Source organism: Larus michahellis, chromosome 20 (assembly GCF_964199755.1).
Source record: "Larus michahellis chromosome 20, bLarMic1.1, whole genome shotgun sequence".
NCBI lineage: Eukaryota > Metazoa > Chordata > Aves > Charadriiformes > Laridae > Larus > Larus michahellis.
Window position 1 is genome coordinate 3,542,028 of NC_133915.1, and position 24,711 is coordinate 3,566,738.

The 24,711-nt window shown below is 63.7% G+C and overlaps 4 protein-coding genes across 4 annotated transcripts in view; 2 read left to right on the plus strand and 2 right to left on the minus strand.

The window, feature by feature from the left end:
• Positions 1–15: 15 nt before the first annotated feature.
• Positions 16–2,551, minus strand: CIAO1 (cytosolic iron-sulfur assembly component 1). The gene is made up of 7 exons (XM_074563857.1): positions 2,359–2,551; positions 1,612–1,760; positions 1,411–1,522; positions 1,200–1,288; positions 815–1,016; positions 603–690; positions 16–514 (listed from the first exon to the last, which is right to left on the minus strand). The coding sequence occupies exons 1-7, from the start codon at positions 2,495–2,497 to the stop codon at positions 274–276; spliced, it is 1,020 nt and encodes a 339-aa protein (XP_074419958.1). The 5' UTR covers positions 2,498–2,551; the 3' UTR covers positions 16–273.
• A 27-nt stretch (positions 2,552–2,578) lies between these two features.
• On the plus strand, positions 2,579–6,988 carry TMEM127 (transmembrane protein 127). Its single transcript, XM_074563858.1, has 3 exons — positions 2,579–2,865; positions 4,988–5,152; positions 6,540–6,988. The coding sequence occupies exons 1-3, from the start codon at positions 2,619–2,621 to the stop codon at positions 6,845–6,847; spliced, it is 720 nt and encodes a 239-aa protein (XP_074419959.1). The 5' UTR covers positions 2,579–2,618; the 3' UTR covers positions 6,848–6,988.
• Positions 6,989–10,249: 3,261 nt separating this feature from the next.
• On the plus strand, positions 10,250–19,523 carry STARD7 (StAR related lipid transfer domain containing 7). Its single transcript, XM_074563769.1, has 8 exons — positions 10,250–10,714; positions 14,971–15,176; positions 15,526–15,575; positions 16,032–16,142; positions 16,265–16,347; positions 16,556–16,655; positions 17,764–17,848; positions 19,335–19,523. The coding sequence occupies exons 1-8, from the start codon at positions 10,287–10,289 to the stop codon at positions 19,517–19,519; spliced, it is 1,248 nt and encodes a 415-aa protein (XP_074419870.1). The 5' UTR covers positions 10,250–10,286; the 3' UTR covers positions 19,520–19,523.
• A 1,568-nt stretch (positions 19,524–21,091) lies between these two features.
• Positions 21,092–24,711, minus strand: part of LOC141733271 (PH and SEC7 domain-containing protein 4-like) — a 6,641-nt gene continuing 3,021 nt past the window's right edge. The window contains exons 3-6 of the mRNA XM_074563407.1: positions 22,852–23,173; positions 22,619–22,763; positions 22,366–22,509; positions 21,092–21,415 (exon numbers count right to left, since the gene is read on the minus strand). Coding sequence (XP_074419508.1) covers positions 21,155–21,415; positions 22,366–22,509; positions 22,619–22,763; positions 22,852–23,173 — 872 coding nt within the window. The 3' untranslated portion in view covers positions 21,092–21,154. The remainder of the gene's footprint in view (positions 21,416–22,365; positions 22,510–22,618; positions 22,764–22,851; positions 23,174–24,711) is intronic.

A 24,711-nucleotide genomic window follows, 5' to 3' on the forward strand; every position in this document is an offset into this window, starting at 1 on the left:
GGACGAACCGGAGGCTTTGACCGGGAAAAGGTGGATTTATTGAGCGTGGGGCAGGAGGAAGCCGGGGGGAGCAAGTCCTGTCCTGTCTCCCAAAGCCGGCCGCATCCCGGCCGAGGCGCCGCGCTTCCCTGCGCGTCCCCAGGGAGGGCTCCCGGGCATCCAAAAGTCCCAACTTATGGGGCAGAAGAGGTGGGTCACCGTCATCCCTGCCAGGGGCAGCGCCGAAGGGTCCTGCTGCTGGATAAGGGAGGATTATAGAGAGGGTGGAAACTCTCAGCAAACTTCGGGACGCTGGTACTTCCAGAAAGCGATCTCGCCGTCGTCGCTGCAGGAGGCCAGCAGGCCCGGCTCCTTCGGGTTCCAGGCCACGCAGTTGACGTCCTGCGAGTGCGCCCGGGGGACGTGAGCGGCGAGGCTGAAGGTGGGCTGCTGCGGGTCGGAAGACGCGCTCTCCTCGAAGACGCGGATGGCGTCGTCGCCGCAAGCCGTCGCCAGCGCTCCGGTGAGGTGACACCTAGAGAGAAGGGAGAGCGGTGGCCGGTCACCTGCGCTGCCGGCGGGAGAAAACGGGGAGGCGGGTGACACCGCCGGGTGACGCTCACCACGCCACGTCGTAGATGGTCCTGGTGTGGTAGCCAGACAGGTTGCAGACGCACTTCCACGTGGGGTCGGTGCCGCTGCAGGCCACCCCTGGAAGGCAAGAGAATAACCTTGGCTACTTGCCCACTCTTTTTCCCCCGCCCACTCTTCTCCCCCGCAGGTTACGAGCGGCTCAGAGCCCCAGTGGCACTAGGAGCCGGGCTAGGAGCCTCACCTTCCTCATTGCCCGGCTTGTACTGGCGCCAGATGCGGACCGTCTTGTCGTCGCTGCAGGAAGCCAAGTGCTCGCCGCCGCGGTCGAAGGCCACGCTCCACACCGTCGACTCGTGGCCCTCCAGCGTGGCGCAGCACACCCAGTCGTCCTCCTCCTCCTGGTACAGCTTCACCGTGTCGTCGTAGCTGGCCGAGGCCAGGAGCTGAGGGAGGGGGGAAGGATCAACACCCCCGCCCCTGAGCCTGCCCTTCACCCGCCCTTGGAGGTTGGCGGAGCTGGGACAGGACCACGCCGCCGCTCTCCATGCCCGTTCCCAGCGCTGGGGTAGAGTTTGGGGGTGGAAGTTGGGGTCTTCCTCCCCCCCCACCCCTCCCCAGACCCCTACCTCCTGGTTGGGGTGCCAAACCACATGCTTGACGTCCTGCGTGTGGGAGTTGAGGACGCTGACGCACTCGTACTCCTCTTCCTCATCCACTGCACGGAGAAAGCTGTCACAGGGAGGCAGGGGGGGAGCAGCCCTCCACCGTCCCGTCCCCGCCCCGCCTTCTCCCAGCCCTGGGGGGGTCTCCCCCCCGCCACCCCACGTCTCCCCTCACCTTCCCAGACCCAGACGCTCTTGTCCCGGCTGCAGGTAGCCAGCAGGGTGCCGGAGGGAGCCCAGGCCACCGACTTCACCTCGTTCTCGTGCCCCTCTAAGGTGGTGACGCACTGCGAGGGCGGGGGGAGAGGAGAGGGGATGAGCGGGGGGGTGGTGGGGGGGGGTGGGGGGTGGGTGGGGGGGGCGGTGCGTGTCTCACCTCGAAGCTGTCCTCCAGCCTCTTCCAGATGCAGGTGGTGGCATCGAAGCTGGCGGAGGCCAGGTAGGAGCCGCAGGGGGACCAGGCCACCCTGCGCACCGTGCGCTGGTGGCCCTCGCCCAGCACGGCCCGGCAGGACCAGCCCTGCCCTGGGAGGGGGGGGACACACACACACGTGGAGCCCAGCGGGGACAGGCCCCGCCCCCTTTTCCCTTAGCCCCGCCCCTTACCCCAGGCGCTCCCCTCTAGCCCCGCCCCCTTCTCCACAGCCCCTCCCTTATTGGCTCCGCCACCCCCACAGCCCCTCCCTCCCAGCTCCTTGGCCACACCCCCTCCCCACAGCCCCTCCCTCTCAGCTCCTTGGCCACACCCCCTCCCTCCTTGGCCCCGCCCCTCCCCTCCTTTAGCCACGCCCATCCCCTCCCTCCCATCTCCTTGGCCCCGCCCTCCGGCCCCGCCCTCTCCATAGCCCCCCTCTGCTCCTTAACCCCGCCCCAGCCCCTCCCTCCTTAACCCCTCCCCCGCCCCCTCCCTCACTGCCCCTTTAGTTCTGCCCCTCTTCAGCCCCTCCCTCCTTGGCCCCGCCCCCTCAGCACAACCCCTCCCTCCTGGCCCCGCCCCCTTTCCATAGCCTTCAGCCATTTGGCCCCGCCCCCTCCGCTCCCTTAGCCCCGCCCCCACCCCCCCTCCCTCCCTTTTGCCCCGCCCCCTCCAAGCCCCGCCCCTCCGCCGCCTCTTCCCGCCCACCTTCTCGCCCCCAGATGCGGACGAGGCGGTCCCCGCCGCAGGAGGCCAGCAGCCCCCCGCCGGGGCTCCAGGCCAGGAACCAGCACCGCGACTCGGGGTGCGCCGGGACGCGGCACACCAGCTCCAGCGCCTCCTTCATGGCGGCCTCGCCGCCTCCCGCCACCTCTCCGCCGGCGCCCTGACGTCAGCGCGTCGGAAGCGGAAGCCGCGCCGGAAGCGGAAGCGGGTGTGTCTCGACGGAGGCAGGGCCCGGCGGCGCCATGTACACCCCGGGCGGGCCGGGGCTGCCCGGCGGGCGGCGGCGGCGGGGGGGAGCGGCGGGGGGAGGCCTGCCCAAGCAGCCGGAACGCAGCCTGGCCTCGGCGCTGCCCGGCGCCCTCTCTATCACGGCGCTCTGCACGGCGCTGGCCGAGCCCGCCTGGCTCCGCATCCACGGCGGCACCTGCGCCCGTCAGGAGCTGGGAGTCGCCGATGTCTTGGGCTACGTCGACCCCGAGCTGCTGCGAGGTGAGGCCGGGACTGGGCCGTCGCCCCGCCCTCCGTCCCCGCTCCCTCCCGGTGCTGGGGGGCGGTGGGCCCGGTGTCCGCGGGGGGGGGGGGTCGGGCCTCCCCTGGCCAGGGCCCGCAGCCCCCCACCGCTGCCCCGGCCGCCTCCCGCTCCCGGCCGCCCCCTGCGCCTCTTCCTAAAGGTTATTGAGAAAGGTTACCGAAATTAGGTGTTTATTCCCCGTTTTGGGCGGGGGGGGGGGAAACACCCATTTTAGGGGTGAGCCCCCGCTTGGGGGGGGTTCGTTCCCCATGTTGGGGGGGGGGAGCACCCACTTCAGGGGGCGTTTGTCCCCATTTTAGGGGCGGGCACCCATTTTTGGGGTGTTTGTTTCCCGATTTTGGGGGAGGAACTACCCATTTTAGGGGCGAGCACCCACTTCTGGGGTGTTTGTTTCCTATTTTTGGGGGGGAAACACCCATTTCGGGGGGGGAAGTAGCCATTTGAGGGGCCAGCACCCCGTTTGGGGGTGTTTGTTTCCCATTTTAGGGGGGGAAATACATATTTCAGGGGCGAGCAGCTGCTTGGGGGCTGTTCTGCATTTTGAGGGGGAGACCACCCATTTTTGGGGGGGAAGACCCACTCAGGGGGTGCTCGTTCCCCGTTTTAGGGGCGAAAACACCCATTTTAGGGGCGAAAACACCCATTTTAGGGGCGAAAACACCCATTTTAGGGGCAATCACCCAGTATTGGGGTGTCTGTTTCCTGTTTTAGGGGGGAAATACCCACTTTGGGGGTGTTTGTTTCCCATTTTGGGGGGGGGAACACACATTTCAGGGGCGAGCACCTGCTTGGGGGGTGTTTGTTCCACATTTTGAGGGGGAGACCACCCATTTTGGGGGGGAATACCCACTTTAGGGGGTGTTTGTTTCCCATTTTAGGGGAGGAAATACCCTTTTCAGGGGGGGAGCACCCACTTAGGGGGGTGCTTGTTGCCCATTTTTGGGGGGAAACACCCACTTTAGGGGTGAGCACCCACTTTTGGGGTGTTTTCTTCCCATTTTACGGGGGGAGCACCCACATTTAGGGCATTTGTTCCCCATTTTAGGGGGAGAACCAACCGTTTTAGAGGGGGAGCACCGACTTAGGGGGTCCTCCTTCCCCATTTTGGGGGGGCAAACACCCATTTTAGGGGCAAGCACCCACTTTTGGGGTGTTTGTTCCACATTTTGAGGGGGAGACCCCCCATTTGTGGGGGGAACACCTACTTTAGGGGGTGTTTGTTTCCCATTTTAGGGGGGGAGCACCCACATTTGGGGCATTTGTTCCCCATTTTAGAGGAGGAAATACCCATTTTAGGGGGGGAGCACCCACTTAGGGGGTGCTTGTTCCCCATTTTGGGGGGGGAAACACCCATTTTAGGGGCGAGCACCCACTTTTGGGGTGTTTGTTCCACATTTGGAGGGGGAGACCACCCATTTATGGGGGGAACACCCACTTTAGGGGGTGTTTGTTTCCCCTTTTAGAGGGGGAAATAGCCATTTTAGGGGCGAGCACCCACTTCGGGGGTGCTTGTTCCCCATTTTGGGGGGGAACAACCCAATTTTGGGGGGCAAGCTATGCGTTTACGGGGGGAACACCCACTTAGGGGGTATTTCTCCCACATTTTGAGGGGGGGGACCACCCATTTTAGTAGGGGAGCACCCACGTAGGGGGTGTTTGTTTATTCCCCATTTGAGGGGGGCAAACCACCCATTTTTGGGGGGAGGCCACCCATTTAGGGGGGGGTGAACCACCCCTTTAGGAGGGCACCGCTGACGCTTTCGGCGTGGCGGAGGGGTTTCTTCACCTTTCATTTCCCTGGCGATAATGGTTTATAACGGGAAATACGCGAGGGGGGCCGGGGGCTGCCGTAGAAAGGAGGAGGTTGGTTTTTCTAGAGCCTAATTAAAAGCGTCCCCCCCCCCCGCGCTCCGCTTTCCGCCGAGAGCCGCCTTTTGAAACCCCGAAGGAAAACGTCGCGATAGCCGTCGCTCCGGGGAGCGATTCGGGTGGAAAAGAGGGGTTTTCTGCTGCTCAGCGCCCGTTTTTTTTGGGTTTTTTTTCGGTTTTTTGGTTTTTTTTCTTCTCCTCCCCTCGCAGATTACTGCATGAACCCGCAGACGGTGCTGCTGCTCCGGGTCATCGCCGCCTTCTGCTTCCTGGGAATCATCTGCAGCCTCTCGGCTTTCCTCCTGGACGTCTTCGGCCCCAAACACCCGGCGTTAAAGATCACCCGCCGCTACGCTTTCGCTCACATCCTCACAGGTAAATCCCGGGAGGAGGAGGTAAAAAAAACCAACCAACCACCCAAAAAAACAACAAACCCACCCCCGCCCTGGCTTTCATTTTTAGCATCCCCGACCCTCGAGGGGATGGATAAAAAACAAAAAAAAAAAGCCCCCGGAGGTGGTTTTTTCAACCCGTGGTTCGGAGCGGCGGCGCCCCTCGTACCCGCGGAGTTTCCCCTTCCCGAGGTTTCGGGTCTGAATGGCAACAGCAGCTGAAATTGGAGTTAAATCTTGGGGTGGGGGCTGGCGGGGGGGCGGGGAAGAGGTTTAGGATGAACATTAAGCGTCTACTAAAGGGTTTTATTTCTCAAAGAGCTCCCCCGACGCCTTTCCGAGGAAGAAGGTCACCTTTTCTGGTTCCTGAGGTCGAAGGAGCTTTAATATCCCTGATCCCTGTCGGAATTACCCGCCTGGGATCTGAGCGGCTCAGGGCAAGTCCGACCCGTTGGCCTGCCCCAAACGCCGAGCGCGGATTTTTTCCCTTCCGCTCCTTCTAGGTCACAAAAAAAAAAAAAAACAAAAAAAACAAAAAAAAACAAAAAAAAACACACACAAAAAAAACCTTTTTCCAAACCCTTCGCCTTTGGTTTGTGCCCGTCTCCCTGCTGAGGGGGCGGGGGGGGCACGGATTTGTTCTCGGCTTGGGATCCCCCACTGCGTTTGAGGAACTCCCAACCATTTATTGTCGCTCAGACGATTATTTTCTCGCCCCGTGACCCCCCTCCCCACCCGGGAAGGGGAATCGGGGAGGGGGGGGCGGGAAATAAGGAAACACCGTGGCTGAACTATGAATAGTTTTAGTAGATTAAGACTAGATAATGAACGTTAATGACACCGAAGAGCCGATATTGATCCCTGCGCCGATATAAAATACCCCGGGATCATTCCCAGCCTGTTTCCCGCCCCCCCCGGGAGGGAACAGCCCCCGCGGGAGGAAGGGAAGGGCTCAGGGCTCCGGCACCGGGGCCAGGAGTTCTCATCCCAGAGAGAAAACTCCTCAAACTCCCTCGTTTCCCTGGAAGGGGCCGTTCCTGGGATGAAATAATCCCTGGGGGGCCGGCGCCCGGCTCTCGCTCCTCCTCGTCCCGTCCCCGCGTCTGGTGGGGGGCTGGGAAACACCCAGACCTTGAACCCCCCCCTCCAGAGCTGGCTGGAAAGGGAACAGTGGCACCAGTTTGAGCCCTGGAAAAGGGGGGGTTTTCCCGATATCAGACGAGAAATGAGCGCGGTGTCGCCCCAAACCAGGACGCGCCGGCACACGGGGCTCGGCGCGCGAGCCGCGAGGTGAAATCGTGGATGTATTTTTGGGGCCGGATTCTGGGTTTCGCTCTCCCCGTCTCTCTCTCTCTCTCTCTCTCGCGCAGTCCTGCAGTGTGCCACCGTCATCGGGTTCTGCTACTGGGCCTCGGAGCTGATCCTCGCCCAACAACAGCAACACAAAAAATACCACGGTTCCCAAGTCTACGTCACCTTCGCCGTCAGTTTCTACCTGGTGGCGGGGGCCGGGGGGGCCTCCATCCTCGCCACCGCCGCCAACCTGCTGCGCCACTACCCCACCGAGGAAGAGGAGCAAGCCCTGGAGCTCCTCTCCGAGATGGAGGAGAACGAACCTTACCCGGCCGAGTACGAAGTCATCAACCAATTCCAGCCCCCCCCGGCGTACACCCCCTGACGGCGCCGTGGCTTTTTCCCTCCCCCCCCCCCCCCTCCCCCCCCCACCCCCAGCTCCAAAACTCCCCTTTTTCTCGGCAAAATCCCTCCCCATCTCCCGAAAGAACTTCGCCGCTCGCTCGGACGACCGACGTTATTCTTCCTCCACCTTGATTTTATCAACTCGGCGGCGGGGGCCCGGGGGGGGGCCGTTTTTGAACCTTCCCCTGGGCCCAAATAACCCCGGATTCCGCTCTGCCCCTTCCGGGATCTCCCCCTGGGAAGCGGCGGGGGGGGGGGGAAAATCCCGCTGGATTCCCAGCCCGCCGCGCCGCGGATTCCGTCCCTCCTCCAAACACCCGGAGGAAGGTGTGACGCGTGTGTATATATTTATGTGTGTGTATATATATATATATATATATATTTCGGGGGGGGGGGGGGGGGGGGCAGGAACGGCTGTACGGCGGGAGGAAGGCGGAAAAGATTCCAAAAACCCATATCCCTTCTCCGCGGCCGCTCTTTCCGCTCCTCTCCGCCGCCCGCCGCTGACCGCACGAGCGTTTCGCACTTTATTTCAGCTTCGGGCGAGGACGGCGACGGCCACTTAAACCCCCCCCCCACCCCCCCGCCTCCCCAAATCCCCGAGCGAGGTTTGCGACGCCGGCGGATTCCGGAGAAATTTTTCTGCCTCCGGTGGGGCATTTTTGGGATTTAATATTTCCTTCACCGCCGCGTCCAGCTCCTGTCGGCATCTCACCGAGCAAATCCCCGAATCTCGGGGGGGGAAGGTTTTTGAGCCGAGAGCAAACCGGACTTTGGTTGCAACGCCGGCTCCCGGCGAGCCCCCCCCCCTTCCCGCCGCTGGAAAAACCGGCATCTCCGTCCGGAGCTTTTACTCACGTTCCTGACGCCGCCCGTTCGGCATTTTTCCTTCCGCTTTTCGTCTCGTTGAGTTTTTTGGGGTGTTTTTTTTTGTTTTTTTTTTTTGTTTTGTTTTTTACGCTCTCCTGCTTTTACTTTCTTATCCCGCTTCCCTTCCCGAGGAGACGCCGGAAGGTGCCAGCGAACCGAAGCGGGGGGAAAAAAACCCCCATCCGACGCATCATCCGGACCTACAGCCGAACCCGGAGGAGGTGGCAGGGGGTTTGTTTCGTTTTTTTTTTTTTTTTGGGGGGGGGGGAACCCCCACCCAGCGCCGAAAAGCTCAAGGCTGGCTCCGCGGAGGCTCCGGTGGACTGGGGAAAGGAGTTTTAGGACAGGTCGGAGATTCTCGGTGATCCCTTTTAAATGCTTTTATTCCTTATTTTCTTCCTGCCGGTTGGCTCGGCCCCTGTGTGTGTGGGGGCCCCCCCCGGTCCCCGTCCCCCCCCCCAGCCTTGCGCCCCACAGCGTCCCTGCCTATGCAAGAGCTTCGGCCGCTCGCCAGGGCTCGGGGCTTGTGCCGGGAAAAATAAAACCACAAAAAAACCCGGGAATACTCAGCCCCTTAAACCACCCCCCCCCCCCAAATTCCAGGGTTCTGATGGACACGGAGCGCAGGGAGCGAGAGGGGTTCAAGGGGAGGGGGGGGAAGGTTTAGTGGCCCCCCCCCGGGGTGGCTCCTCGTCCTCTTCTGCGTCCTCGGCCAAAGAAAACCATCCCGTCGGCTCTTTTCCCGGCATCCGGCTGGAAAACCCTTTGGGTTTCTCCCCCCCCCAACCCCGGCTACCCCTTCCCCCCCCCGCCCCCCCCCCCCCCCAAGTGCTTTATATGCAAGAGAGGGGCTCGAGTGTAAATAGTCTGTATTTCTGTAAAAAAACAACCAAACCAACAAAAACAACCCAAAAGAGACAAATGACGTGGTTTCCCTGTCCTCTGTCGTCCCCCCCCCCCGCGTCCCGTCCCGTCCCCCCCCCGGAGGTGGGTGGGACCCCTGCGGGATGTGGGGTTTGGGGGGGTCCCGTCCCCCATCCCCCCCCCCCCCAGCCCGTCTCTGGGGGAAATAAAGGGGGTGCAAAGAGCCGTGTGTGGGAGCTTTTGCTTTGTTGGGGGGGGGGGGGAAAGGGGGGGGGAAAGGGGGGTGCCCCCGTAAACGGCATCTGCTCCGCCCTGCCCCCCAGTAGCCACCCACTGCCCCCCAATAGCCACCCCCTGCACCCCACTGCCCCCCAGTAGCCACCCCTGCGCCCCACTGCCCCCCAATAGCCACCCACTGCCCCCCAATAGCCACCCCTGCACCCCACTGCCCCCCAGTAGCCACCCAGTGCCCCCCAATAGCCACCCCTGCACCCCACTGCCCCCCAATAGCCACCCAGTGCCCCCCAATAGCCACCCCCTGTACCCCACTGCCCCCCAGTAGCCACCCAGTGCCCCCCAATAGCCACCCCCTGTACCCCACTGCCCCCCAGTAGCCACCCACTGTACCCCACTGCCCCCAATAGCCACCCAGTGCCCCCCAATAGCCACCCCTGCACCCCCAATAACCACCCTGCACCCCACTGCCCCCCAGTAGCCACCCACTGCCCCCCAATAGCCACACCTGTACCCCACTGCCCCCCAGTAGCCACCCAGTGCCCCCCAATAGCCACCCCTGCGCCCCACTGCCCCCCAGTAGCCACCCACTGCCCCCCAATAGCCACCCCCTGTACCCCACTGCCTCCCAATAGCCACCCACTGCCCCCCAATAGCCACCCCTGCGCCCCACTGCCCCCCAGTAGCCACCCACTGCCCCCCGATAGCCAACCCTGCACCCCATCGCACCCCAATACCCCCCCCATTGCCCCCTGGTAACCCCCATTGCTCCCCAGTACCCCCCCCATTGCCCCCCGACAACCCCCGTTGCCCCCCAATACTCCCCAATACCCCTCCTTGCCCCCAACAAACCCCCCCGATGCCCCCCAATAACCCCCCCCATTGCCCCCAATACCCCCCACTGTGCCCCAAGACCCCCTATTGCCCCCCGATAAGCCCCGTTGCCCCCCCAACGCCCCCTATTGCCCCCCGATAACCCCCCCCTTGCTCCGCAACACCCCCCCATCGCCCCCCAATAACCCCCATTGTGCCCCAATACCCCCCGTTGCCCGCCAGTACCCCCCACTGCCCCCCAGTACCCCCCATTACCCCCCAATAACCCCCGTTGCCCCCCCTATTGCCCCCCAATGCCCCCCCGTTGCCCCCCCCCATTCCCCGCACTCCGCTGTGGGGGCGTGTCCCCGCCCCAAGCCCCGCCCACCGCCCCAAGCCCCGCCCACCGCCCCGCCCCCGAGCCCTCCGCGCCCCGCGCGCCCTTGCCCTCCCGGCCGCGCGCGGGGGGGGGGGCGGGCTCTCCCCCCGCCGCCCAATGGCGACGCGGGCCGGGGGGAGGGGCGGTGTCGTCCAATGGCGGGGCGGAGGGGGGCGGTGTCGTCCAATGGCGGGGCGGCGCGGGTCGATGACGCCTTCCGGCGCGACGCGGGGGGCGGCCGGCCGGAGGTAGCGGCGGCATGTTGCAGCCGCGGTGGCCGCTCGTCGGCCTCGTCGCCCGCTGCGCCCGCACCGCCCGCCTGGGCCCGCGTCCCCCCGGGCCCGCAGAGGCTCCCCCGGCTGCCGGTGACCCGGCCGGGAGCGGAGCGGGGCGGCGGGGCCTGCTGGGCCTGCTAGCGCGGCAGTGCAGCTGCGTGACGGGGCAGCGGGCCCGGCGGGGCCGGCGGGCCTGGCACCGCGGCGGCGGCGACGGGGCGGCGGAGCGGGCGAGGCGAGGCGGCGGCGGCGGCGGGGGGTGGTGGGGTTGGGGGGGCGGGTGGTGGTGGTGGTGGTGGCGGGGGCCGCTCCGGGGCCGCCCCGCTTTCGCCGCCACCGGCCGCTTCATGGCGACTCTGGCCGGTGTCTTCGTCTGGGACGGGCAGCGCATCGAGGAGGAGGAGCTGCAGCGGTGGGTGTCTGCCGCCGGGACCCCCTCCCTCCCCCCCCAAATCCCTCGGTAGTCCGGGATCCCCAAGCTCCCCGCCCCGTTCCTCAGGCCCTGGGGTGCCCCCCAACTTCCCACCCCCCCCTCCCCATTTCCAGGGTTTAGGGTGCCCCCACTGAGCTCTTTATAGTCCCTGCCCCCCCATCGCTGGGGGTGCCCCCCCCCCCCCAAATTCGCTAAGGTGGGGGTCCCCTCGCAGACCTTCCCAGGCCCGGTGGTGTCACCCTCTGCAGGTTTTGCCCTGGCCGGACACCCCTCGAGTCCTCCCCCCCCCCTGCCCCCCGCCAGGGTGCCCCTCCAAATCCTCCCCTGGCCGCTGTCCTGGGGGGGGGTGGGTGTCCCCCAGCCCTTTTTTTGGGGTGCTGGAGGATGGGGGGGGGGGTGCCCTTCGTTTCCTAAATCCTCTCCCTGCGTGATTTCCCACCCCCACCCCCCCGCAAATTCCCTGGGGTCTTGGGGTGCCCCCCCCCAGTTCTCTGCTTGATGCCCCCCATCCTTAGGCTCCGGAGGTGCACCCTCCACCCCCCAAATCCTGCCCCATACAGTGCCTCTCCCCACCCCCCCCCTCGCCCCCGCCAAAAATCCCTTCTCGCGGTGATTTCGGGGTGGCCCCCAGCCCCCGGGGGTGCTGCAGAAAGGGGTGCCCCGTTCTGATAGTGGGCGCCCCCCATGGCGCTACGCTGTGGGGCATTTGCACCAGGGGGACAGCGCTGGGGGGGGGGGAGGGGAGTGGAGATGAGGTGGGAGTGGGGGACACGGACACGGTGCCCCCCAATCCGACGGGATGACGACGGAAGGACCCTCCGACCTTTCTGGTTGCTTTTGGAGACGGCGCGGCTTCGTTTAGGCGTAATTAGCCGGCGTAATTAGCCAGCGCAGCCTGTGACAAAAGTGGGGGCGAGTCAGGAGGCGGTGGGGGGGGGGGGGTAATTAAAACTTAATGAGAAGCTCGGGGTGCGGTGGGGCATCGCCGGGTTTCCCCCCCTTTCCTAAATTCCCCCTCCGGGTGCCTCGTCCGGCCCGTCCTGTGGGCGTTAAATACCCGGTGTTTGTTTAAGCGGCTTACCCAAGCCTTAATTAAATCCTGGAGCTAATGACAAACATCCCCCCCCCCCCCCCCCCCCCCCCGATTTACGACACCTTCGAACACTTCAGAGAGATTCCCAGTTTTTACGCGCAACCGACGCTGGGGAAAAAGGATGAAAATCCTGGGTTTATTCCCCCAAGGAAGAGCCGTCGCTCTGCGTCGCTTGGCTTTTTTTTTTTGGGGGGGGGTTTCCCCCCGCGCCGGGGATGGATCCCGCCGGCTCAGCAGGGCTCGGCTCGGCCCCGGGATTAAAAACAGAGTTTTTTCCCCCCCCCCCTCCCCCCCCCCCCCTCGTTCAAGGTTACTCCTTGCTCGGCTTCATTTAAAGCCTCCTCACCTTAATTTAAGGCCTTAATTAAGGGCCCCCTCAAGGCCGATCCTCTCCCAGCGCCCTTTTATCAGGCGAGGGAGCAATTTTATGATTTCTCTCGATTATTTATTTTCTCTTGATTCCTTTAATCGTTTACTCTCCGTCATGGCTCATTAGGCTTCGGTCCAGCAGCGGCGGGAGCGATAAAAGTCTTTGCTCCTCCGCGTCGTTGGCGGCGTCGGCGTAACGAGTTGGCGTCGCGGGCGGCCTCAGCTTTGCTCCCTCTCTTCGACGGCCAATGCCTTATTTTTATTTTTTTTTTAATTTTCTTTTTTTTATTTTTTTTTTTTTACCAGGCGGCTGGGACCGCGCCGCCCGTGAGCTCGAAAATAAATAAATAGGATAAAACTACGTGGGAAAAGGCCGGGAGTTTCCACACCCCCCCCCCCCCCACCCCGGCCGCCGTCGCTCCTGGGGTTTAAAATAGCTCCCGTATCGTCTTTCTCCTGTCCCCCCCCCAGCTCCCCGTCTCCGCTCTCCACCTTTTCTTTAACTTCATGCCGGGGAGGGGGGGACTGTCAGAAAGGACAAGGGACATCTCTGCCCGCGGCTGACGTCCCCCGCGGTGACGTGGGTGCGAAAACGCGGGGGCAAACACCCCCACCACCACCTTCCCCCCCCCCCCCGGGTTTGGCTGGATTGCGGCCAGGGAAGCGGCTCAGGGGCTGGCGGTTGCCTCTGCCCGTCCTTCAGCCGCCCCTTAACGAAGGCGCCTCGTCCCGCCCGTTAACGAAGGCGCCCGATCCTCCCGTCGCGGAACCCCTGCCCAGGCGGGAGCTTTGCTGTCGGGGCCGGGAGCCGCCGTCGCCTCCGCTCGATTCCCTTCGTTTAAAAATTAAAACGAGCTTTTAAATGAGCGGGTTGGGGCGGGGGGGGTGAGGTTTGCAGCGAGCGCCGCGAAACCCTCGATGTTCAACCGCTCGTGATGGGGGTTTTGGGTGGTGGGGTACCGTGCCCCTTCCTCAGGGAGAGGGGAATCCTGGGCTTTGCGCCCCGGAATCCTGGATTTTGTGCCCCAAATCCTGGATTTTGCGCCCCGAATCCTGGATTTTGTGCCGTGGGACGGACGGTTGTTTGCAGAGGGCCAAGGGCCAAGGCCGGCAGCAGCCTCACGCGTCGGATAAATCCCGCGCCTGTTATTTCTCCGGCTCAGCTCCCGTGAGGATGGAGGCGAAGCGGGAGCGGGGAAGCGTTTCTCCCTGCCCCGCTTCCGTCCCGTCCCGTCCCATCCCGCTGCTCTCCGTGGAGCAGCTCGACGCCGCTCCCGGAGATGATCCGGTTCGGAAAGGTCTCTTTGTCCCCATTCCCCGGCTCGTCTCCGACCGCTCCGAGTTTGTCATCCGGGGTTTCTCCGCGTGGGAGAGAGGAGACGGCTCGGGGAAGGCCGGAGCGAAGGCTGCGATAGCTAAACCCCAGGCGGGAAGGGAGGGGATGGAGGCAGCGGGGGTCAGTGTGGGGTCCTGGGGGGGGGTGGGGGTGTGTGTGTCATGGCGGAGCTGACCCCCCCCCCCCCAAAAAAAAAATTTGGGGGAAGGCGGGTTTGCGGATCTAATTCATTCCCGGGAGCTCGGTGATTTCCAGGGACCGTGAATTCAACCGGAGCAGCGAGAACCTGCCTCGCAGGTTACAGCTCCGTGCTTTTCGTTCCGCCTGACGCTAATTATTAAAATATTAATATAATTAAAGGGCTGCAGGTAGCGCCGCGGAGGGGGGGGAGCCGTGAGGGGGGGGGTGGAAAGCGCCGCAGACCGGGAATGATCCCCCTTCCTTGGAGCTGGAGCCTCCGGTTGTGGAGAAACCGGTCGTCCCTCTCTCGTGTTTTATTTTTTTTTGGGGGGGGGGGGGAAGCGAAGCCGCGGCTCGGAGGGGGTTTATCCCGGCGGCGGGAGGTTTTTTCCTGCCGCCTTCTTTTCCCCCCCCCCCTCGCCCCCCCCCCTCCCTCCAGGATTTTTGAGAGCCGGCATCTGAATCCAGGGCCGCTTTCTGGAGGCGAAGGATGCGGAAACTCTCGCCCGGCGGCTGGAGAAGGGGGGGGGGACGCTTGCGGAAACTTGCCACTTTCCCCCCCCCCCAACCCCCCAGGCTAGAGGTTTCTATCCCACAAGAAGAAGGGGAATATCCCCCCCCACCCCCCCCAAACACACCACGGTGCGATTTTTTTCAACGCCGTGTAATATATATATATATATATAAGCACAAAATCCTTGGGATGGAGGAAAAAAGGCGGCGGGGATGGATTTTTTTTTCCCTGCCCTGCAAGAAGACGTGGGAAGTGCCCCCCCCCCCCCCCCCCCCTCCCCCCCGAACACACCGCGGCGCGATTTTTTTAATGCTCTATAACATATATAAGCGCGAGACGGCGCGATTTTTCCCTGCCGTATAATACGCGTAAGCACGAGACCCTTGGGACCTTTTTCCTCCTTAGGACGGAAGGAAAAGGCTGAAGGGATGGATTTTTTTCCGTGCCCGCGTTTCCACCCCCCAGGAAAACGTGGGAAGCTCCCCCCCCCACCACCCCCCCGGCCCCCGAACACTCCGCGGCGCGATTTTTCCCTGCTATATAATATATAAAAAGCACCTTAGGATGGCAGGAAAAAGGCCGCGGGGAAGGGATTTTCCCCCCCCCCCCCCGCCAAACCCCCTCTAAATAAAACCCGGGAAGGTTTTGCCGGCTCCGTCCGTAGCGGGAAGGCTCCGGCGAGGCGCTGGTTATTGACCGTTTGGGGTTTTTTGGCTTCCCCCCCTCCCCGCCCCCCCAACCAGATCCGCGCAGGAGATGAAGCAGATGGAGAACATCGCCAGCCTCCTCCAAGGCGGCAACCCGGGCGACCGTCAACGGCCGGATCCCAAATCGGAGCGAGAGGCGCTCGCCCTTCCCGGGGAACAGCCCTGGGAGATGATCATGGACAAGAAACACTTTAAACTCTGGCGGCGGCCCATCGAGGGCACCCATTTGTACCAGTACCGAGGTAACGCTGCCCCCCACCCACCCCCCCCCGCCTGCTTTTCCTGCGCCCCGGGTCCTTCCAGGGGGGGTGCGGGCACCTCCCGCATCCCGCCTGGCCTGTATTTGTAGGGAATTGAGGGGGGGGGGGGGGGAAAGGGGCGGAAAAAACGGGAATTATCAACCATCGCTTCCCTCCTTGCGGGTCCCCTCTTCCCTTTAGCCCCTCGGAGGGGTTCCAGCCCCGTTATATCAGCCTTGGAAAAAGGCCTTTTTCCTTTTGGAACGCTTTTCCCTTTTCCTAAAGGATAAAGAACCGGCTTACGCCGGGGACCAAACGCTTTCTTTTTTTTTTGTGTCCCCCCCCACGACAGTGTTCGGGTCGTACACGGACGTGACCCCCAGGCAGTTCTTCAACGTCCAGGTGAGCGCCTCGGAAATCCGAAAATACGGCCTCTGCCAGAGGGGCGGCATCCGGAAACGGGGAATATTCTCTTCTCATCGTACCCTTGACGTGATCCGGAGCCCATCCCGGGGCAGAGCAGGAGTTATCCCACGCCCCGATGGAGTTGGGGGGGGGGGCGGGTTTTGCTGCTGGGAACGAAGGATGGAGACGCGGAGGCGGGGGGGGGTTCTGCTCTCAGCTCGCCTTCCCGCGCTTCCTCTCCAAAGGGTGTTTTTTAATTTCTCCGGGGGGGATTGAAACGCCTGAGGGTGACGCAGCTCGGGAGGAGGAAAAAAGGGCCGTTTCCCTTCTTTTAACGCCGCCGTTGGGGACTTTTTCCGGGAACTCGGCCTCTTTTTTTTTTGTTTTTTGTTTTTTTTTGTTTTTTTTTTTGGTTTTTTTTTTTTTTTTGTGGTTTTTTTTTTTTTTTGCCAGCTGGACACGGAATATCGAAAGAAATGGGATTCGCTGGTCATCAAACTGGACGTCATCGAGAGAGACCTGGCCACCGGATCGGAAGTGATTCACTGGGTCACGCATTTCCCGGTGAGCGATTTCCTTCTTCCCGGTTCCGCTGGGTTTCTTTCCCGTAAGGAAACGACCCGACGGGTGCCGGGGGGGGGTTGGGGACGATGGGGGTGTTGACGCCTCTCCTTTCTCGCCCCCAGTACCCCATGTACTCGCGAGACTACGTCTACGTCCGCCGCTACAGCGTGGACAAAGAGAACAACCTGATGGTGCTGGTTTCGCGGTAGGTGTCGCCGCGCCGGCTTTTTTATTTCTTTATTTATTTTATTTTATTTTATTTCGAGGGATCCGCCTCGAAAATCCAACCGCTGGGATCGAAAACGTCCCTTTTTCCTAGTACCCGCCGCCCGAAGCGCGGCGGCGGCGGCTGCGCGGCGTTCTCCGCGCCCGGAGCTCAATCTCCTGCTCTCGTCTCTCGTCCCCCCTTCCAGGGCGGTGGAACATCCCGGTGTTCCTGAAGATCCCGAATACGTTCGGGTCAGAACCTACGAATCCCAGATGGTCATCCGTCCCCACAAAACCTTCGACGAGGTATGGGTTTTGGGGGGGGGGGGGGTGGCGCTGGGAAAAGGAGCGGAAAGGCTGTCGCGGGAGAGCTTCCCGCTGCTCCGAGGGGATCTCTGCCTCCTCCGGCCGTCGTCCGTACGGCACCGAGACGGGTTTAATAATCCAGAGTCGGAAAAGAGGGATGAGAAACCCATCCATGTGCGGCTCTGGCAGGATTTGAAGCTCTATCCCGGTAGTTTGAGGCCCTTCCGGCGGGAATGCGGTGCTCCTGGAGAGGGAACGCGCCTCTTCAGAGCCCCAGGCTCCCTCTCAAAAAGCCTTCGGCCTCGCCGGGCTCGTTCCTGGCACTTCATGCTCTCGGAAAAAGCCTCGCCGGGGTCTTCGCGGGGCACCCGGAGCCTGAGGAGAGCGTGCTGGAGCAGCGGAGGACGCGGGGAATGGCGCCCACAACCGTTTATTGGCGCTCGGACAATTATTCCCTCAATGACTCCGGGAAGGGGAATCGGGGGGGAAAACAAGGAAACCCCGGAGCTGAACTAGGAAGAGATTTAAGGGAATGAGACTAAATAATGAACGTTAATGACGCTAAAGAGCCGACGTTGATCCCCACGCCGATATAAAATACCCCGGGATCATTCCCAGCCCGTTCCCCCCCGCAGGGAACAGCCCCCGCGGGAGGAAGGGAAGGGCTCAGGGCTCCGGCACCGGGGCCAGGAGTTCTCATCCCAGAGAGAAAACTCCTCAAACTCCCTCGTTTCCCTGGAAGGGGCTGTTCCTGGGATGAAATAATCCCGGGGGGCCGGCGCCCGGCTCTCGCTCCTCCTTGTCCCATCCCCGCGTCTGGTGGGGGGCTGGGAAACACCCAGACCTTGAACCCCCCCCTCCAGAGCTGGCTGGAAAGGGAACAGTGGCACCAGTTTGAGTCCTGGAAAAGGGTTTTTTTCCCAATATTAGACGAGAAATGAGCGCGGTGTCGCCCCAACTGGACCCCGCGGGTTTTCACCGGGTCTTTACGGGCGCGTGTCGCCTCCCGTGGGTGCCGCGAGGAGCCGGCAGCTCTCGCCCTGTGGGATGGGGAATTCGAGGAGGTGTTTCTCCGCCGCCTCAGGCTCCGTCCTCTCTCCTTTCCCAGAACGGTTTCGACTATTTGCTGACCTACAGCGACAACCCCCAGACCGTCTTCCCCCGTTACTGCGTCAGCTGGATGGTCTCGAGCGGTGAGTGGGAGCTCTGGGGGGGGCGGAGGAATTCCCCCCTCGGCCAGAAATCCCTCCGGAGCCAGCGAGTATTTCCCCCTCGGCCAGAAATCCCTCCGGAGCCAGTGAGGATTCCCCCCTTGGCCAGAAATCCCTCCGGCTCCTTGCTCGGGAGAGAGTGAGGATTCCCCCCTCGGCCAGAAATCCCTCCGGAGTCAGAGAGTATTCCCACCTCGGCCAGAAATCCCTCTGGAGCGAGTGAGGATTCCCCCCTTGGCCAGAAATCCCTTTGGAGCGAGCGAGTATTCCCCCCTCAGCCAGAAATCCCTCTGCAGTCAGAGAGGATTCCCCCCTTGGCCAGAAATCCCTCCGGAGTCAGAGAGGATTCCCCCCTCGGCCAGAAATCCCTCTGGAGCGAGCAAGGATTCCCCCCTCGGCCAGAAATCCCTCTGGAGCGAGCGAGGATTCCCCCCTCGGCCAGAAATCCCTCTGGCTCCTCGCTCCAGAGCCAGCAAGGATTCCCACCTCGGCCAGAAATCCCTCCGGAGTCAGAGAGTATTCCCACCTTGGCCAGAAATCCCTCTGGAGCGAGTGAGGATTCCCCCCTCGGCCAGAAATCCCTCCGACTCCTTGCTCGGGAGAGAGTGAGGATTCCCCCCTCGGCCAGAAATCCCTCCGGAGCAAGCGAGTATTTCCCCCTCAGCCAGAAATCCCTCCGGCTCCTTGCTCCGGAGCCAGCGAGAATTCTCCCCTCGGCCAGAAATCCCTCTGGAGCGAGTGAGAATTCCCCCCTCGGCCAGAAATCCCTCTGGAGTGAGTGAGGATTCCCCCCTTGGCCAGAAATCCCTCCGGAGCGAGTGAGGATTCACCCCTCGGCCAGAAATCCCTCTGGAGCGAGCGAGGATTTCCCCCTCAGCCAGAAATCCCTCCGGCTCCTCGCTCCAGAGCCAGTGAGGATTCCCCCCTTGGCCAGAAATTGCTCCGGAGCCAGTGAGGATTCCCCACTCGGCCAGAAATCCCTCTGGAGCGAGCGAGTATTTCCCCCTCAGCCAGAAATCCCTCCGGCTCCTCGCTCCGGAGCCAGCGAGAATTCTCCCCTTGGCCAGAAATCCCTCCGGAGCGAGCGAGGATTCCCCCCTCGGCCAGAAATCCCTCCGGCTCCTCGCTCCGGACGCTCCTGCCTTTCCCTTCCTGCTTTCCCGCCCCTTCCCGCTCCTGCGCGGGACAGAAAAGAAGACGGAGCAGCTTAAAAACCGAATCCCGGAGGATTTAGGGGCGGAGGATTTAAAGCCAGCGATTCTGCGGCATTCCCCCCCCCCCCCACCACCCCAAACCTTTGGAATAACGGGGGATTGGAACCGGGGGAACGGAGCTGGGAAACGGAGTGGGGGGGAAACGGGGAAGATGTTCCTTGCCAGCGGATCCCGCTCCTTTCTCCCGCTTCCCTCACCCTCCTGCTTTTTCTTCCCCCCCCCCACCCGCCCCCCGCCACCCCCGACTTCTCCAGGAATGCCGGATTTCTTGGAAAAACTGCACACGGCGGCTCTGAAAGCCAAGAAGATGGAGCTGGAAGTGCGGGACTATCTGGCTGCCAAACCCCTGGAGAGCGGGGAGGGCAAAGCCGGCGTGGCGACCCCCCCGGACCACAAGGCCGAGGATCCCCGGGGCCCTGCCCAGCTGGAATACGCTTGAGGAACCCCCCCCCCCCCCCCCAATTCCCCATTCCTTCGGGATCCATCGGAATTTCCAGGGGTAGTTGGTTGGGTTTTTTTTTCCTCCCCCCCCTCTCCCGGTTTCGTCTCCAGGACGGGGGCGTCGGGGCGGGGGGGGGGATCCCGTGTGGGGTCGGACACGCGGCGGCTCATCCCATTTTCCCCACCGGTAAATATTTCTCCGCACCCACCCCCCCCCCCCCACCCCAGCCCCGACCGTCGCCGATAGGAAAAAAAAAAAAATCCCCCCCCCCAAAAAAAAAAACCCACAAAACCCCCCCGTTTTCTCCCGGCACGGACGGATTCTGCCCCCGTCGTCCCCCCGTCTCTCTTCGGACTCTGAACCCTGAAGATTTTTTTTGGGGGGGGGACGGGGGGGACGGGACGGTCTGGCTCACATCCCTGGGGGGAGGGGGGGGGGCCCCCACTTCAAACTGGTGGCCCAAACTGGGGCGAAAATGCTATTTTTGGGGGGGGGGGGGGGGGTTGGGTTTGGTTTTTCTTTTTAGCTGCTTGGCGGGGGGGGGCACCTTTTTGGCGGTGCTAACCTGGGTGACCGTGACACCCCCCCCCGCCCCCTCCCCGTCACCGTGACGCCCCCCCCCGCCACCGGTACCGGTACCGATCCCGCCGGATCGTGGCAGGAGGAGTTGGGGGGGGGGGACGGACGGCGTCGGGGAATGCCGTAGGAGCAGCCAAATATTAATAAACCACCTGGTGGGGGGGGGGGGGGGCCGTGTGTGTGTGTGTGGTCCCCCCCCCCCCCGGGGCTTCTAATTAGCGTCCCGCCTTAATGAACACACCCCCCCCCCCCCGGGGGCTCTGGCGGGTGGGGTCCCCCTCCCCAATTTGGGGGTTTTGGCCCCTGCGGTGGCGTTAACTGGAATCCCTTCCCCCCCCCCCCGGGCTTTAATCACGCCCCCCCCCCCCCGAATAAATTTATGATAAATATTAATTCCCATTTTACACTAAATTTATCCATCCCCCCCCCCCCCAAGCAAGCCTTGCAGTGGCCGGAGGGGAGGGGGCTGTCCCCCGTGGCGTGCACCCATGGGTGCTGGGGGGGGGGGGTCACCTCCAGGACCCCCAACCGACCCCCCCACACCCCCCCCCCCCACCGGGGTGAGGACCCAAACGGTGGGGACAGAAGCCACCATCGTTTCCCCCCCGCCCCCCCCATCGTGACACCCCCACCCCCCCCCCAACCTGGTGTCACCCCCCCCCCCCCCCCCCGCCCCACACACACATTTTGGGGACACGGCGGGGGGGGGGGGCGGGGGGGTGGCAGCGATGGGCCTTTATTGCACGACGGAGAGAGCAGCAGGCAGCGGGGAGGGGGCGCAGCTTGGGGGGGGGGCGGCTGGCTACGACCCCCCCCCCATCCCTTCCTCGGGGGGGGGGGTGGGGGGGGCATATCCCTGAGTTTCCCCATCCTTAATCCCAACTCCCCCCCCCCCCCCCCCCCCAAGGGTTGGCTCAATGTGGCGGTGCCCGAAGGAACCTCGTACCGGGGGGGTGGTGGCGGGGGGGGGGTGTGGGGGGGGGAGGGGGGTGGGGGTCGTGTGTCCCCCCCCCTTCATTGTCCCCATGTCCCGTCCCCCCCCCCCCCCGTCCATCACAGCAGGTTCTTGTTGCGTTTGGGGACGATCTTGCGCACGGTGCGGCGTTCGGAGATGTTCCTCTTGACGCGGACGGAGGGGCCGGGGGGGGGCTCGGGGACCAGCGAGGGGCTGGAGTGGGCTTTGGTCAGGCCTGGGGGGGCCGGGGAAGGGGGGGCCACCGTCTGTCCGCTTTGGGCTTCCCAAATTTCCAGATCCCGGCAGCCGGCGGCCAGCCACGTCTCCAACACCTGCACGTAGGTCTCGTATCGACGGCGCTGCCGGGGGTGGGGGGGGGAGAGAGAGAAGGAGGGAGATGAGCCACCGCCACGGGGACGTCCCCAGTGTCCCGTGTCCCCTCCCGTGGCCTTGGTGTCCCCTGTGTCCCAGAGCGGCATCTCTGCCATGGGGAAGATAAGGATGGAGAGGAGCCACCACCATGGGGATGTCCCCATGTCCCCAGTGTCCCCCAGAGGTGTCTCTGCCATGGGGGGAAGATAAGGATGGAGATGAGCCACCACCACGGGGACGTCTCCCATGTCCCCGGTGTCCCCTGTGTCCCACAGAGGGGTCTCTGCCATGGGGGGAAGGTAAGGATGGAGTTGAGCCACCACCACGGGGATGTCCCCATGTCCCCGGTGTCCCCTGTGTCCCACAGAAGGGTCTCTGCCATGGGGGGAAGATAAGGATGGAGATGAGCCACCACCACGGGGATGTCCCCATGTCCTTGGTGTCCCCTGTGTCCCATAGCGGCATCTCTGCCATGGGGAAGATAAAGATGGAGATGAGCCACCACCATGGGGATGTCCCCATGTCCCCCATGTCCCACAGAGGTGTCTCTGCCATGGGGGGAAGATAAGGATGGAGTTGAGCCACCACCATGGGGATGTCCCCATGTCCTTGGTGTCCCCTGTGTCCCACAGAGGTGTCTCTGCCATGGGGGGAAGATAAGGATGGAGATGAGCCACCACCACGGGGATGTCCCCATGTCCCCGGTGTCCCCTGTGTCCCATAGCGGCATCTCTGCCATGGGGAAGATAAGGATGGAGATGAGCCACCACCACGGGGATGTCCCTGGTGTCCCCTGTGTCCCATAGCAGCATCTCTGCCATGGGGAAGATAAGGATGGAGATGAGCCACCACCATGGGGACGTCCCCGTCTTCCCGTCTTCCCCCGGCCGTCCCGCCTAATTACGTTAACGAAGCCCCCCCCCTTCCCCGCTCCAACCTCGTAGAGGAGATACTCCTTCTTCAGGCGATGCTCCTCCAGGTCTCGGGCCCGGCCCCTCTTTTCGGGCAGGTGTCGCTGATGCTCCTCCAGCTCCCGTTCCGCCCGCTCCAGCCAGGCCTGGTGGCAGCGCCGCTGCTCCTCCTGCCCCACGGAGACGATGAAGGGCGCGGGTCGGGGGTTGGGGGGGTCGCCCACCCATGGGGGTGCACCCACCCTGTTGTGGGGGGGGGGGGGGGGGGGGTTGGCTCACCGGGGGGCTGCGGCTGGGGGCGGCGGGGAGGATGGGGCGGACGAAGCGGCGTTGGGAACCCACGGCGGCGGGGAAGGGCGGCGAGGAGAAGAGGGCGGCCACCAAGTTGAGGCGGGAGATCCAGGAGGACATCTCCTGGGGCGTCCTGGTGGCGGAGTGACGTCATGGGTGACGTCATCACGGTGGTATTTTTTTTTTTTGGGGGGGGGGTGGGGGGGGGGGTTGTTACTCACGGGGCTTGGAAGAGGAAGAGGCGCCAGTCGGCCGTGCGCAGGCGGAAGACGTTGGGGCGCTTGGTGTATTCCTCGGCGCGTTGGGCCAAGGCGTGGTGGACCCCCAAGGGCTCTTCGGCCTCGCGGCGTCCCCCTCCTCCTCCTCCTCCTTCCTCCTCTTCCTCCTCCTCCTCCTCCTCCTCTTCTTCTTCCTCTTCCTCTTCCTCTTCCTCCCCCTTCCGGCGTTGGGAACCCCCCGTTCGCCCCCCGGGTTTGAGGAAATAAAGGAGGGTCCCCTTGAGCACGGCTTGGAAGGGTTTCCAACCTCGTCTGCCCCACGGCGCTATGGGGAGAGCGATAGAGGGGGGGGGGGGGGGGGGAGAGGGGGGGGAGATGTTGGGGGGATTGGGCCGGAACCCCCAAATCTCTCCGCCCTCCCCCTTCGACCCTAAAATAGCCCAAAATCTGCCCCCCCCCCCTTCCCCCGGCACCCCAAAATATGACAAACCTGCCCCCGCCAGACCCCAAAATACCCCACATCTGCCCCCCCCCCCGCCCCCCAAAACACCCCACATCTGCCCCCCCCCGCCCCCAAAACACCCCACATCTGCCCCCTCCACACACCCCACCCCCCCCCACCCCGGACCCCAAAACACCCCAAATCTGCCCCCCCACCCCCCCCCCCCCCAGACCCCGAGAAACCCCAAACTTTCCCCCAAACCACCCCAGGGCTGACCCCCCCCCCCTCGCCCCAGACACAGCGGACCCCAAATCTGCCCCAAACCCCCCCAAATCCCCCCCCCCCCCCAAACCTGCCCCCAAACGACCCCAAAGCTGCCCCCCTGGACCCCAAACCCCCCCAAATCTGCCCCCAAACCCCTCCGAAACTGGCCCCCCCGGACCCCAAACCCCCCCAAGCTGCCCCCAAACCCCCCAAATCCGCCCCCCCTGGACCCCAAACCCCCCCAAACCCCCCCAAATTCCCCCCCAAACCCTTCCAAACCCCCCCAAACCCCCCAAATCTGGGCCCCCCAGACCCCAAACCCCCCAAAGCTGCCCCCAAACCCCCCCCAATTCCCCCCCAAACCCTCCCAAACCCCCCCAAGCTGCCCCCAAACCCCCCAATCTGCCCCCCCTGGACCCCAAACCCCCCCAAACCCCCCAAAGCTGCCCCCAAACCCCCCAAATCTGGCCCCCCCAGACCCCAAACCCCCCAAACCTGCCCCCAAACCCCCCTGAAACTGGCCCCCCCAGACCCCAAACCCCCCCAAATTCCCCCCCAAACCCCCCAAAGCTGCCCCCAAACCCACCAAATTTGGCCCCCCCAGACCCCAAACCCCCCAAACCTGCCCCCAAACCCCCCCAAATTCCCCCCCAAAGCCCCCAAAGCTGCCCCCAAACCCCCCAAATCTGGCCCCCCCGGACCCCAAACCCCCCCGAGCTGCCCCCAAACCCCCGCCAAACCCTCCCAAACCCCCCCAAGCTGCCCCCAAACCCACCAAATCTGGCCCCCCCGGACCCCAAACCCCCCAAACCTGCCCCCAAACCCCCCCAAAGTCCCCCCCAAACCCCCCCAAGCTGCCCCCAAACCCACCAAATCTGACCCCCCCAAGCACCCCAAACCTGCCCCCAACCCCCCCCAAATTCCCCCCCCAAACCCTCCCAAACCCCCCAAAGCTGCCCCCAAACCCACCAAATTTGGCCCCCCCAGACCCCAAACCCCCTCAAACCCCCCCAAGCTGCCCCCAAACCCCCCCAAATTCCCCCCCAAACCCCCCAAACCTGCCCCCAACCCCCCCCAAATTCCCCCCCAAACCCTCCCAAACCCCCCAAAGCTGCCCCCAAACCCCCCCGAAACTGGCCCCCCCTCCTGACCCCAAA

Coding starts and splice junctions, on each gene's coding strand:
- CIAO1 (XM_074563857.1), bottom strand. CDS start 2,497: ATGAAGGAGGCGCTGGAGCTGGTGTGCCGCGTCCCGGCGCACCCCGAG. Junction 691..814: donor CAAGCCGGGCAATGAGGAAG/GTGAGGCTCCTA, acceptor CTTGCCTTCCAG/GGGTGGCCTGCAGCGGCACC. Junction 515..602: donor ACCATCTACGACGTGGCGTG/GTGAGCGTCACC, acceptor CCTTCTCTCTAG/GTGTCACCTCACCGGAGCGC.
- TMEM127 (XM_074563858.1), top strand. CDS start 2,619: ATGTACACCCCGGGCGGGCCGGGGCTGCCCGGCGGGCGGCGGCGGCGG. Junction 2,866..4,987: donor CGACCCCGAGCTGCTGCGAG/GTGAGGCCGGGA, acceptor CTCCCCTCGCAG/ATTACTGCATGAACCCGCAG. Junction 5,153..6,539: donor TTTCGCTCACATCCTCACAG/GTAAATCCCGGG, acceptor TCTCTCGCGCAG/TCCTGCAGTGTGCCACCGTC.
- STARD7 (XM_074563769.1), top strand. CDS start 10,287: ATGTTGCAGCCGCGGTGGCCGCTCGTCGGCCTCGTCGCCCGCTGCGCC. Junction 15,177..15,525: donor CCATTTGTACCAGTACCGAG/GTAACGCTGCCC, acceptor CCCCCACGACAG/TGTTCGGGTCGTACACGGAC. Junction 16,143..16,264: donor ACTGGGTCACGCATTTCCCG/GTGAGCGATTTC, acceptor TCTCGCCCCCAG/TACCCCATGTACTCGCGAGA.